The 13,931-nt window shown below is 39.0% G+C and overlaps 1 protein-coding gene and 1 non-coding gene across 2 annotated transcripts in view; one reads left to right on the forward strand and one right to left on the reverse strand.

Annotated features, from left to right (window-relative positions):
• Mybpc1 (myosin binding protein C1) overlaps positions 1-12,835 on the forward strand; it is a 70,284-nt gene extending 57,449 nt beyond the window's left edge. The window contains exons 26-29 of the mRNA XM_045152256.1: positions 3,305-3,464; positions 4,932-5,068; positions 7,892-8,078; positions 12,608-12,835. Of these exons, the coding sequence (XP_045008191.1) occupies positions 3,305-3,464; positions 4,932-5,068; positions 7,892-8,078; positions 12,608-12,708 (585 nt within the window). The 3' untranslated portion in view covers positions 12,709-12,835. The remainder of the gene's footprint in view (positions 1-3,304; positions 3,465-4,931; positions 5,069-7,891; positions 8,079-12,607) is intronic.
• Positions 10,274-10,347, reverse strand: Trnat-agu. Its single transcript has one exon. It is a non-coding gene; the product is annotated as a tRNA-Thr (tRNA).
• Positions 12,836-13,931: the final 1,096 nt, after the last annotated feature.

Here is a 13,931-nt window from a genome sequence, read left to right on the forward strand (position 1 = left end):
ATCCCATGGTAATTCCCTCCCTCCCCACCCCCACACTTTCCCGTTTGAAATTCCATTCTCAATCATATTACCTCCCCATTACAATCATTGTAATTACATATATACAATATCAACCTATTAAGTATCCTCCTCCCTTCCTTTCTCCACCCTTTATGTCTCCTTTTCAACTTACTGGCCTCTGCTACTAAGTATTTTCATTCTCACACAGAAGCCCAGTCATCTGTAGCTAGGATCCCCATATGAGGGAGAACATGTGGCGCTTGGCTTTCTGGGCCTGGGTTACCTGACTTAGTATAATACTTTCCAGGTCCATCCATTTTTCTGCAAATTTCATAACTTCATTTTTCTTTACCGCTGAGTAGAACTCCATTGTATAAATGTACCACATCTTCATTATCCACTCATCTGTTGAGGGACATCTAGGCTGGTTCCATTTCCCAGCTATTATAAATTGAGCAGCAATAAACATGGTTGAGCATGTACTTCTAAGGAAATGAGATGAGTCCTTTGGATATATGCCTAGGAGTGCTATAGCTGGGTCATATGGTAGATCAATCTCTAGCTGCTTTAGGAACCTCCACACTGTTTTCCACAATGGCTGGACCAGATTGCATTCCCACCAGCAGTGCAGAAGGGTTCCTTTTTTTCCACATCCCCGCCAACATTTATGATCATTTGTTTTCATGATGGTGGCCAATCTGACAGGAGTGAGATGGAATCTCAGTGTAGTTTTAATCTGCATTTCCCTGATGACTAGTGACGTAGAACATTTTTTTAGGTGCTTATATGCCATTCGTATTTCTTCCTTTGAGAACTCTCTATTTAGCTCCTTAGCCCATTTTTTGATTGGCCTGTTTGATTCCTTATTAGTTAACTTTTTGAGTTCTTTGTATATCCTAGATATTAATCCTTTATCAGATATATAGCTGGCGAAGATTTTTTCCCATTCTGTAGGTTGCCTCTTTGCTTTTTTCACTGTGTCCTTTGCGGTGCAAAATCTTTGTAATTTCATTAGGTCCCAGTGGTTAATCTGTGGTTTTATTGCCTGAGCAATTGGGGTTGTATTTAGAAAGTCTTTGCCAAGACCAATATGTTGGAGGGTTTCCCCTACTTTTTCCTCTAGCAGTTTCAAAGTTTCCGGTCTGATGTTAAGGTCTTTAATCCATTTGGACTTAATTCTTGTGCATGGCGAGATAGAAGAATCTATTTTCATCCTTCTGCAGATATTTATCCAGTTTTCAAAACACCATTTGCTGAAGAGGCTGTCTCTTCTCCAATGAGTATTTTTGGCATTTTTATCGAATATCAGGTGGCTATAGCTACTTGGGCTTACATCTGGGTCCTCTATTCTGTTCCACTGATCTACATGTCTGTTTTTGTGCCAGTACCATGCTGTTTTTGTTACTATGGCTCTGTAGTATAGGTTAAAATCAGGTATGGTGATACCACCAGCCTCTTTTTTGTTGCTCAGTATTATTTTAGATATTCGAGGTTTTTTATGATTCCAAATGAATTTTTGGATTGTTTTTTCTATTTCCATGAAGAAAGCCTTTGGAATTTTGATAGGGATTGCATTAAATGTGTAGATTGCTTTAGGTAAGATTGCCATTTTCACGATATTGATTCTTCCAAGCCAGGAACAAGGGATGTTTCTCCACTTTCTAGTGTCTTCTGCAATTTCTCGCTTGAGTGTCTTAAAGTTCTCATTGTATAGATTCTTTACTTCCTTAGTTAGGTTTATTCCAAGGTATTTTATTTTTTTTGATGCAATTGTGATGAAGCCACCATTTTTTTGGCATAAGTAAAGAAATCATTTAAAAATTTTAATGTAACTTTCACTAATTCATTCAGTACTAAATCAACTTGGGGGCTGGAGAAATGGCTCAGTGGCTAAGGCACTTGGTTGCAAGGCCTATCAGGCTGAGTTCCATTCCCCAGTACCCACATAAAGCCAGATGCACAAAGTGGGACACACGCATCCTGACTTCAGTTGCAGTGGCTGAAGGACCTAACGCACCCATTCTCTCTCTACTTACAAATAAATAAAAATATTTTAAATTTTTTTTATTCTGCACACTGTATGTACTAGGTGCCAGGTACTGTGTGATAGGCTCTGTGAAGTGAGAGGAAAAGTCAAGCTTTATGTTAATGGCATATCCATTTAATCAGGAGGTAGAGAGCAAACAAGCAAAATAAAAGTACATATGTAGGATAAAGTGATAAGTCCTATAGAGAAAAAGCAGCCAAGTTAAGGCCATGCAGGGTGGTCAAAGTGGAAGTGTAGTGAGAGGAGAAACAGGCTGGGAGGATGCCGTATCTGAAAGACCCAAAATTCATATGGACTAAGTTTGCGGAACACCACTGATTCATCTTTTTTTTTTTTTTTTCTTCAAGGTAGGGTCTCACTGTAGCCCAGGCTGACCTGGAATTCACTCTGTAGTCTCAGGGTGGCCTCAAACTCATGGCGATCCTCCTACCTCTGCCCCCCCGAGTGCTGGGATTAAAGGCTGAGCCATTGATTTTACTGTGGTGACTTGGCTTCATCTCTTCCTCTAGAAAAGTTGTCACTTCAGCTCCATAATTATGCTTGTTCTACAATGAAAGATAGACAGGTCAGAGGATAGATAAGTTTATGATGGACATTGTATAGTTTAAAAAAAAAAGCAAAGATAACAGAAAATGGGGCTGGGCATGGTGGCACATGCCTTTAATCCCAACACTCGGGAGGCAGAGGTAGGAGGGTCACCATGAGTTCAAGGCCAGCCTGAGACTACATAGTTAATTCAAAGTAAGCCTGGGTTAGAGTGAGAACCTGCCTTGGGGGGGGGGGAGGAAAGAACCTAGAAAATGGCATCTAGGTTATACAAATCAAATGTAAATGAAAATTAAATGGCATTGTAAAGTACAGTGTGAAGTATTAATATGCACTGTCATTGCTCTTGGCATAAAAGTTAGTGTCTGGGCTGGAGAGATGCTTAGCCCAAGATGTTTGCCGGCAAAGCCAAAGGACCCAGGTTTGATTCCCCAGGGCCCACATTAGCCAGATGCACAAAGGGGCACACATTTCTGGAGTTGGTTTGCAGTGGCTGGAGGCCCTGGTGCACCTAATTCTCTCTTTCTCTCTCTTGCCCTCTTTCTCTGTCAAATAAATACCTAAATAAATAAAAATAATTTTTTTTGAAGTTAGTGTTTGTTTTCTCTTTAATAGGATGTCCTTTTACCCTAACTAGTAGCTAGGAAATGCATATATTTCAGTTGAATTTCCACAGATTACTATCTTTTTTTTTTTTTTTTTTCCTCTCAGGAATGGTTCACCGTCATTGAACATTACCACCGAACCAACGCCACCATTACTGAACTAGTCATAGGAAACGAATACTATTTCCGGGTCTTTGCCGAAAACATGTGTGGCCTGAGCGAGGATGCGACAATGACTAAGGAGAGTGCTGTGATTGCCAAGGATGGTGAGTTGGGGTAGACTGACATTCGGGATCCTTGGCTGGCTCCTTGGGGAAGACTGAAAGACAGGGAGATGGGCTGAGAGGTAAGGAAAGAGTGACCATACGAAAAATTATGGTAACAATGCTCAAGTACAATTTCTACGTTACAAGTAAAAATGTCCAAGAGAAGTTAGAGCATTATTGTAGGTTTTACAAATTGAAGCTTCAATGCATTCTGGTGGTTTTGTCTATAAATGTAAATGTCACAGGGATGGGGAGAAGCCCACAACTGCTTCTTGGATTTCTGTTACTCTTGGACACCTTCAGTGTAGCAGAGCGTGGGAGTCACCGCAGAGAAAAGAGATGCTGACTTCTAGCTGCGTCATTTTACCTCATCCTCTATCACTCTGAAGTCTTCATTGTATTCTTTAAAAATATTTTATTTGTTTGCAAGCAGAGAGAGAGAGAGAGAGAGAATGGGAGTGCCAGGGCCTCCAGCCACTGCAAACAAACTCCAGATGCATGTGCCACTTTGTGCATCTGGCTCTATGTGGGGACTAGGGAGTTGAACCCAGGTTATTGGGTTTTTCAGGCAAGTGACTTAACCAGTGAACAGTCTCTCCAGCCCCTCATTGTATTTTTCACATTACAGCACGTTTCTGATTAGGGCTGAGGAAGTGGCTCAGCAGTTAGAGACAATTACTCACTTACTTGCAAAGCCTGCTGGCCCATGTTCAAGTCTCCAGTACCCACGTAAAGCCAGATGCACAAAGTGTCACATGTATCAGGAGTTTGTAGTAGCAAGAATCTCTGGTATGCTGTCTCTCTCTCTCACTCTTGCTCTTGTTCTCGCTCTCTCTTTCATAAATAAATATCATAAAAATATTTCAATAGCCAGGTGTAGTGGTACACATCTTTAATCCCAGCACACGTGAGGCAGAGGTAGGAGGATCACTGTGAGTTCGAGGCCACCCTGAGACTACATATTGAATTCCAGGTCAGCCTGGACTAGAGTGAAACCCTACCTTGAAAAGAAAAAAAAAAATTTTTTTTTAATAAAAACATTTCTGATCAAAGAACTCAGTAAGAGGGCTGGAGAGATGGCTTAGCGGTTAAGCGCTTGCCTGTGAGGCCTAAGGACCCCGGTTCGAGGCTCGGTTCCCCAGGTCCCACGTTAGCCAGATGCACAAGGGGGCGCACGCGTCTGGAGTTCGTTTGCAGAGGCTGGAAGCCCTGGCGCGCCCATTCTCTCTCTCTCCCTCTATCTGTCTTTCTCTCTGTGTCTGTCTCTCTCAGAATCTGTTTTACTGTCAGGTACACTGTGGCTCTCCGCTTGCTATGCAATTGGTTGTAGATGTGTGCCCTTCAGAGTCTATGGCATGGCACATTGCTCATGCTCCTCTAAGGTCAGGAACATTTGAATGACATAGAAAGTATGCCATTCTCATAACAATGTGTATATTGAACTATATTTCAATACTTCTTTTTAAGGTAAAATCTACAAAAATCCAGTGTACAACGACTTTGATTTCACAGAGGCACCCATGTTTACTCAACCTTTGGTTAACACCTATGCGATAGCTGGTTACAACGCCACCCTGAACTGCAGTGTGAGAGGAAACCCTAAGGTACCATGGTTGTTTTTTGTTTGTTTGTTTTAGTCACAATACTTAAATATATGATTTCAAAGCCCCTATTTTTTTTCATGTTATAATGGTAAGTAGCAGGATAAATGGGCCTTTCAACTGCTATTTGGGTCTTTCTGGGATGAAGGGAATGGAGAGTGTTGTTTGTGGATAATTATACTATTCAAATGTTATAATAAAAACTGCTATGTTTCTTTATTAACTAATAAATAACTTCTAAAGATAGCCACATAATTTAAGGAATTTTTACTTTAGAGCCAGGCATGGTGGCAAAATGCCTTTAATCCCAGCACTTGGGAGGCAGAGGTAGGAGGATCGCTGTGAGTTCAAGGCCACCCTGAGATTACATAGTGAATTCCAGGTCAGCCTAGGCTAGAGACCCTACCTCAAAAAAAAAAAAAAAAAAAAAAATTAGCCGGGCATGGTGGCATATGCCTTTAATCCCAGCACTTGGGAGGCAGAGGTAGGAGGATCACTGTGAGTTCAAGGCCACCCTGAGACTCCATAGTGAATTCCAGGTAGTCTGGGCTAGAGTGAGACCCTACCTCGAAAAACCAAGGGAAAAAAAAAAAAAAATTTATTTTAGAGAGAGAAAGAGAGGGAGACAGAGGGAGAGAGAATCCGTGCACCAGGGTCTCAGCCGCTGCAACTGAACTCCAGACACTGGTGGCACGTAGTAGGCATGTGCAACCTTGCACTTGCCTCACCTTTGTGTGTCTGGCTTATGTAGATCTGCAGAGTTGAACATGGATCCTTAGGCTTCACAGGCAAGCACCTTAACTTCTAAGCCATCTATCCAGCCCTGAAAACCACATGCTTTTAAAAGAATTGAGAGTTAGCCGGGCGTGGTGGCACATGCCTTTAATCCCAGCACTTGGGAGGCAGAGGTAGGAGGATTGCTGTGAGTTCGAGGCCACCCTGAGAGTACATAGTGAATTCAAGGTCAACCTGGGCTAGACCAAGACCCTACCTCGGAAACCAAAAGCAAAAATAAACAAACAAAAAAAAAAAAAATAATTGAGAGCTAAGGACATGAAAGTAAATTCTATTCCACCTGAAAAATCAAGTTGATCAGATGTCAGGTATGATCCAGAGTTCTATAATAGCAATTCTACTGTAATGCAAAGAAGATTATAAAATGTGCTTTGATGAGGACCCAGAGCGCTAAGATGGAAGAGATCATAACTGACTGAAGAGATTTAGACAGGATTTCAAGCTTCATGTTGATGTTCAAAATAGCAATGAATTAATGAACATTGTCCATAGAGACATATATCCCCATCTGTGAGTAGCACTCAGGGAAATTCTCCTTGAATTTTGAAAATTGTGCTAGTGGTACATTTCCTGTAAATATCTTGAACAGAAATAGAGAAGTCAGAGGGAGAAGTAGACTGAGCATGAGAAGAATATGCTGAATCATGGTGTACATGTGAGTGATGTTAGTCCAACCACGTGAGAAGAATAGGGAAGCAGGTGGAGACTTTCACCACAGCTTAGGAGGAAGGGGAGTGCTGCTGCTGTCTACTGGGGAGTCAGCATGGACATGCTATGCTTAATTCATTGGAACAACTCTACAAAGGGGTATCACTGAGGAAAGAGGGTAATGAGTGAAAATCTGGGGACCAAGATGTGAGCCTCAGGAAATGCTCCCATTTGAAAAGTGGAAGGGAGAGAGGACTGGGTGAAGGAGACAGAAAAGACACCAACTCTAAGCTCCAAGCAAGACAAAATAATACAGCAGGGGTAGAGTGAGAATGTGGAGGGTGTGTGTTTACAGAGGAGTAGACAGGGGAAAGGAGTGGGGAGGATCAATGGTTACAAATGTAGATGACAAGGCAAGGAGTATGGTTACTTCTGGGTGACCAGGTCATTGCTGATCCTGTATTATCTGGCTGGAGCCTCTCTACTACCACAGATGATGAATTCACATTATCAGAGAGGAGGTGAAGTGAGGAAGAGGTGTAGGTAGCCTATAGAGAATTAGAAGAAAATCTCAGGAACAGGAAAGGCGAAAACCAGATCGTCACAACACCTTTGGAGAATTCTCTGAAAAAGACTTAGTAACCTAACTGTCTCTGATGAATTTACATCATACTCATGCAGATCAGTTTTTAAAATTTGGAAATATGGGCTGGAGAGATGGTTTAGCTGTTAAGCGCTTGCCTGTGAAGCCTAAGGACCCCAGTTCGAGGCTCCATTCCCCAGGACCCACGTTAGCCAGATGCACAAGGGGGCGCACGTGTCTGGAGTTTGTTTGCAGTAGCTGGAAGCCCTGGCGTGCCCATTCTCTCTCTCTGTCTGGCTCTTTCTCTCTCTCTCTGTCACTCTCGAATAAATAATCAAAATATTTAAAATTTGGAAAGATTTTGTTGGCAAATAAGCATATATACTCAAGGTGCACAGCATGCTAATTTGATGTGGACAACGTTTGATGATTGTCACCATCAGATCAGCACATCCATCATCAAGCATGCTGTACATTAGAGGCCCAGAACACGTTCATCTTACGACTGAAAACTCTGTACCCAAGCAGAGCAAATTGAAATGCAACTGAATCCATCCAGGAAGATTGCTCTAAAATAGCCTCTGAACAAGTCTGCCTTTGTTCTTCAGAGCTCCCCAAGTGTGTTCTTGCCAAGCGCTCAGTAGAGTTTGAAAGAAACAGTGCCCAAGTCATTGTCTGTTTTTCTTAGATGTGCTTTCTTTCTAAGCCATGCTTTAAAATTGTGTCACTGGATTGGAGAGTGTGTTAACATGCTACAGGCAGATAGGCTTTGACTGAGCTTTCTTCAATCTGAACTTCAGCCCAAAATCACCTGGATGAAAAACAAAGTGGCTATTGTGGATGACCCAAGATACAGGATGTTCAGTAACCAGGGCGTCTGTACCCTGGAAATCCGTAAGCCCAGCCCTTATGATGGAGGCACTTACTGCTGCAAAGCTGTCAATGAACTTGGGACAGTGGAGATTGAGTGCAAACTGGAGGTGAAAGGTATGTCACCCAAGATCTCATCCATAGGCTAACATTAAAAGAATGATGCTCTTATTGCAAAATCCAAACTACTTGAGAAGATGCTCTGACTAGGGCAGAGTTGGCGGGACAGAATATTTTTAAATCCTGCGGTCACTCAGCTTCATTTGATTATTTAAGTCAGCTTGTTTTCCCTTATCTTTTACAATTCTTGCTAGTTAGCATGGTACAAATGAATAAACTCAAATAATTGTTGCTGTAGTTACATAGTTCATCTGTAAATAGTATATGATTCATCTAGTGAAACTATAATTAAGGAATTCCCATGGAAACTTCCTATATAAACATATAAGTATGGGAAGATTTGCTAATTTAGTATGTGATATTATACATATAGAACATACCATACATATATTTTAAAATTTCTAGAGAATTTGTAAGTATGCATCTTATTTAAGAAATGTTGCGTCTAATATAGACCAAGAAAACACATAAGGATTTATCTAGTAAATGAATCTGGGCATAAACTGACATCTTAATCAAATTTCTTATTAATCACTATAGTTTTTATTCTGAAACTTTTCTCAACAATCAAAACCTCCTTTGAAAGACCATGAGAAATCTCTACAGAAAAAGAACATCATGAGAGAGTAGATGACATGATCCTAATGTGTTTTCTCTTATTCTTAACTATTCTATGATAACCCAAGTATTTTATTTTTTCTATCTGTCTAAACTGGAGTAATTATAATCTAAAAGTCAGAAATATGGCTTTGTAAATATCTGTTTATAAATAACTATTCTATGATAACCCAAGTATTTTATTTTTTCTATCTGTCTAAACTGGAGTAATTATAATCTAAAAGTCAGAAATATGGCTTTGTAAATATCTGTTTATAAATTCAGAGTAAGTGCTTAGAGTATTTTTGAAAAGTAACATTTTAATTCTAAATTTAGTATAAATACAGTACAAGAAACATCTTTGGTAAAGTAACATCCTTGTGTAACTTTTCTTTCTCATGATTTCTGTCAGCCTTCAGGTATACAGTAATTCATAAATAGAAAAATATTTTTATCTCGTAAAGCATAAAGCATATATTATGATGGAAAAATCTTCAGCAGACTATTGAAATAGCTGCTTTATTAGCTTTAAGGAATGATTAAGGTCCCATTTACAAGTCATCTGGTTTTGAAAACTCTATCCTCAATTGTTCCAAAGTATTATTGATACTTAAATATCAGCATCTCCTACAAATATGCAAGTATACATAAATATATATACATATATATGCATACTTGTGCTTTGAAAAATAACTAAATGTTGTTAATGATATAAAATTATAATTTCATAAGCGTTTTAATAATGGGGCCTTCTATAAAAGCAAGTAATATTATGCATGTAGACATTATATTCTTTTAAGTAATTGTATGGCAAGTTGTATGATTCTTGAACTTAATAATGAGAATACTGTATTCTAATATTAAAATTTATGATAAGATATCAGCTGTGATTTATTTCTTGATGAAAGATTTTGGTCCTAAAAATAAAGTGAAGATTGTTTATCATCAGATTGTTATCTGATAAGAGGTGAAGCAAGTTAAGCTGTGTAAAAAAAAAAAAACAGAGGTAAGAATGTCACTGAGAACAAATAAATACTGGTCCAAATATTCTAATTCTGCAGTGATATATCAAGGAGTAGATACCCCTGGACAGCCAGTCTTCCTGGAGGGGCAGCAACAGGTTTAAAAAGCTCATATCCCACTGGATATTTCTATTTTTTGTTCCATTCCTCTTACATGAAAATGCATTTTGCATGTAAAGCTTGACTTTCCTGTTTGCTTTTAATTGAATTTCTTAGCAATTCATGGCATACAGCGTTTATGCCATGAACAAGGAAGGCCAAATTATTCAAGGATATTAAATAGTGTAGAAGCAATACATTTTATCAGAATATTAAATACCATACACATGACTCAATAATGCAGAAAGTTACATTTGAAGGTAACATTTTACAGAGTATGACTATCACAACTTTGGAATCAATGACTTTTTACTTAATAATTTCATTTTTCAAATATATTAAGACATGTTGCTCACTTAAGATAGTTTACAGCATAGGAAATTTAGATACATGATGAAATTTAGAAACTGAACATTTTTAAACCTGCTAAGTTGTAATAAATAAATAAACAGCTCTGTGCATTTTTTTTTTCAGTGGCACTGGGAATTGAACCCAGGACCTCATGCATACTAGGCAAATGCTCTTACCACTGAGCTACATCTTCAGCCTACTGTGTGCATTTGAATAGAGAGAAAAAACAAAGATCAGTCCAATATTTGAAAGTGCTTATACATAAGATCTTGCCAGTACAAATTCACCAATATGATATCTGTAAACTGTTTAGCTACTGGACATTATCATGGGATGTAAGCATTTCATGTTTATACATGTAAAAGGAGGGAAGTTTTAGACCTTCAACAAAATGCATTAGGTAATAAATCAGGTCCTATTGTACGTATGTGGCTCACCCCTGTTTGGAAGAGCTAATGAAAAATTCTTCAGGGGCTGAGTAAGTAGCTTGATGTAAACTCTGATATTCATCTGTGCCTGAGTTTACAATATTAGCTTTCTTAACTTCCAGAGAAAATGTCAGCTTTAGAAAGAAAAAAAATAGACTTCTTCCTTTAATGTTTTGTAAGTTACACATTTAGTCACTTTGTAGTCCAAGTTGCAGACTTGCATTTAGTTAGATCAGTTATATGTCACCTGTACCAAATAGAATATTCTAGAATACAATAGCCCAAGGTTTATACTTGATAATTTTGCCTTTTGGAATTTCAACATATATATATGAACACTAACATTTTTTATACTGTCAATGTTTTTCTTTTGTTGAAAAACACAATATATATATGTTGTAGGATTTTTTTAAGCTAATGGTTTGGAAGCTCTTACCATAAATATTCACTATACCATCAGATTGGCTTTGCCACCTATTCTGGCAAAGTGGTTGTGCATATTAATAATTTTTTGTATTAATGATCCTTTTGAAGTGACTGGATCCTTACCCTTCACTCGATTTTTTTCTATTTCTTTCACCTGACTAAGGATTAATGAAACCACCTTATCATAATTATGACCATAATTATATCTTCAACAAGTACTCAGCTTTGGTGTTAGCATTTGATTAATGCTCACAACTTCTCTTTCTCTCTCTCTTTCTCTTTCTCTCCTTCCCTTAGTTGTAGCACAGTAAGGATTTTTGAATGTATATTGTCATCTAAGGTAAGCTTTCATATGGTTTTGGCATATGAAGCTTATGAATGTCATATGCCTGTGGAGTATGGCATGATTGTCATCATGTAATCCAATGAACATGGACTTTAAAATTGCTAACTTTGTAGTTTTAATTTGCATTTCTGTCTTGGGATTAATGTCTAGTATTTATTAATCACAATTTTCTGCTGAAATGAAGCAAGTTGTTGAATGCAGAGCACGCATCAAAGCACTTAATGTGGATGAAAATGTATGATACCCCCACGCATTCTGAATTCTTTGCATCAAGGAATGGACATGTATATAAGTGGCATCATTTCTACCAATATGTGACTTGATATTTTTAAAAGGAGAATGACTTTCTCAAATTTGCATTCAAGGAGTTTTAAGAATGTTCACACAGCATGCTGCTTTTGTCTGGTCATGAATTCATTAGCAAGTAGTGAAGCACTTTGTCAAAGGACAGTGGGGTCTTGTTTTTCATGGATTTTCTCTTGAATGATACTTATATTTTTAATATGATTCAGAAACTCACACGGTAGGTATGAAATATTAGTTTGGCATTTCATTATCTTCAGAAAATATTGAACCTATTTTTAATCAAATAGTTCCAATTTTTGCACTTTTGACAGTTTATAGAGGCCAAAGTTGAAACAAATACCCTTTTCTTTTTCAATGTGCTTAAATAAAAAAACTTATTGTGACTCATGCTTACAATCCCAGCACTCAGGAGGCTGGTGTAGGCGGGTCACCATGGAAAGGATGGAAGGAGGCACAGCCTGAGCCACATAGTGAGTTTAGAACTGTGTGAATTAGACCCTCCGTCAAAAAAAAAAAGGAAAAAAAAAAAACACTTTTGTCATTAATACAAAAAAGCATTAACAAACTGGAAACAGACCTTCCCACCGCCCCAGAACATGGTATGCATTGATCGTGCCATTCAGTCAGAACTTTCAAATCGTCTAGTCACAAAACCTCTGCATGGGCAGTCGGCCCTTTCAACCATTTAGGAATTCAAACTAAGATTGAACAATCGTAGAGGGGATAAATTGCAGTGGGTCTGCCAGGAACTTGCTTTTCCGACTAGATGCCAACAATTCTAAATGAACGAAAACCAGGAGATTTTCAAACAGGGACTGAAAGAGTTTTTGTAGTTAGTGGGAACATGATGAGTCACATTAGCAGGCAGCTAGTCCAGCAGTCTCTTCCGGTGATGTTTCATATAGATGGTTTTGACTTTTTTTTTTTTCTCCATTTGTTTGTCCTCCTTAGGTGGGCTGTCCTTCTGCAGGCTCCTCTTACAAGGTGTGCCTCCAAACATAATTGATTCGTATTTGCGAGACTTACAATCAAGCAATCCTGAGGAATACTGAGGGCCGGCCGGCCAGGCGCTGCCTCCTAACATCGCTGCTTTGCAATCTCATTGGAAAGAGAAAGCCTTTTCTGGTTTTCTACACAAGGCCCCAGAATGTGACCATTTCCTTTCCTCCTAATACTAAAGAAAAAGAAAAAAGATGTTTGCAGGGATTGCTTAATTAAAAATTGCAAACAATACCTCACTGGCGCTCAGCACTTGGTTCATTGCTGTCCTGGCTGGTCACTGTGCTTTCTAACAAAGCAAACTGCAAAATAAGGATTAGCAGCTATTTTCATTTATAATAGAAGCTCTAAATATTCTTCCCCAGAATAAAAAGTATATCATGATAGAATCTTGAAAACCCATCCTTTTCCCCATTTTTAAAAATATTATTATTTATTATTTTAGAGAAAGAGACAAAGAGGCAGAGAGAGTGTTAGTATGAGTGGACCAGGACCTCCAGCCACTGCAAAGAAACTCCAGATGTGTGTGCCTTTTTGGGTACCTGGCCATATGTGGGTACTGGGGAGTCTAACCCAGGCCATCTTGGTTTGCAAAGCAAGTACCTTTATCCACTGAGTCACCTCTCTAATCCCTTCATTAAAAAAAACAAACATTTTTATTTATTTATTTGAGAGAGAAATTGAGAAAGAGCTGGATGGTGGGGGGGTGAGGTTGGGAATGGGCGTACCAAGGCCTCTTGCCAATGCAAACAAACTCCAGACACATGTGCCACATTGTACATTGGGCTTTATGTGGGTACAGGCGAATTGAACCTGGGCCAGCAGGCTTTATAAGCAAACAACTTTAATGGCCAAGCTATGTCCTGCTCAGCCATCTCCCCAGCCCCACCTCCACAGGCTGTCACCCTAGCCCAGACTGATCTAGAACTCACAAGGTTAGCCTTGAATTTATGGTGACCCTCCTACCTCAGCCTCTGGAGTGTGGGGATTAAAGGGGTGCAGCATGACACTCATCTTCCCCATCTTGTTTTTTTCAGTCTAACAGACTTTTCTTTTCACTGTGAACCCCAGACTGGTCTCAAATTCATGGCTATTGTGTCTTCCTGCTTTAACCTCTGAGTCCTGGGACTATAGGCATGAGCCACCATGCCCGACTCTAGTAGACTTTTCTGAACAAATTTGTCTTATTTCACGTAGGCCTGCTTCTTTTCCCCATTTGAGTTTAGTAAAAAATGTCTTTAAAATTTACCTTTCAGGCAAACTTTCCAGGAAAAAG

The sequence above is a fragment of the Jaculus jaculus genome, chromosome 6 (assembly GCF_020740685.1).
Source record: "Jaculus jaculus isolate mJacJac1 chromosome 6, mJacJac1.mat.Y.cur, whole genome shotgun sequence".
Lineage (NCBI taxonomy): Eukaryota > Metazoa > Chordata > Mammalia > Rodentia > Dipodidae > Jaculus > Jaculus jaculus.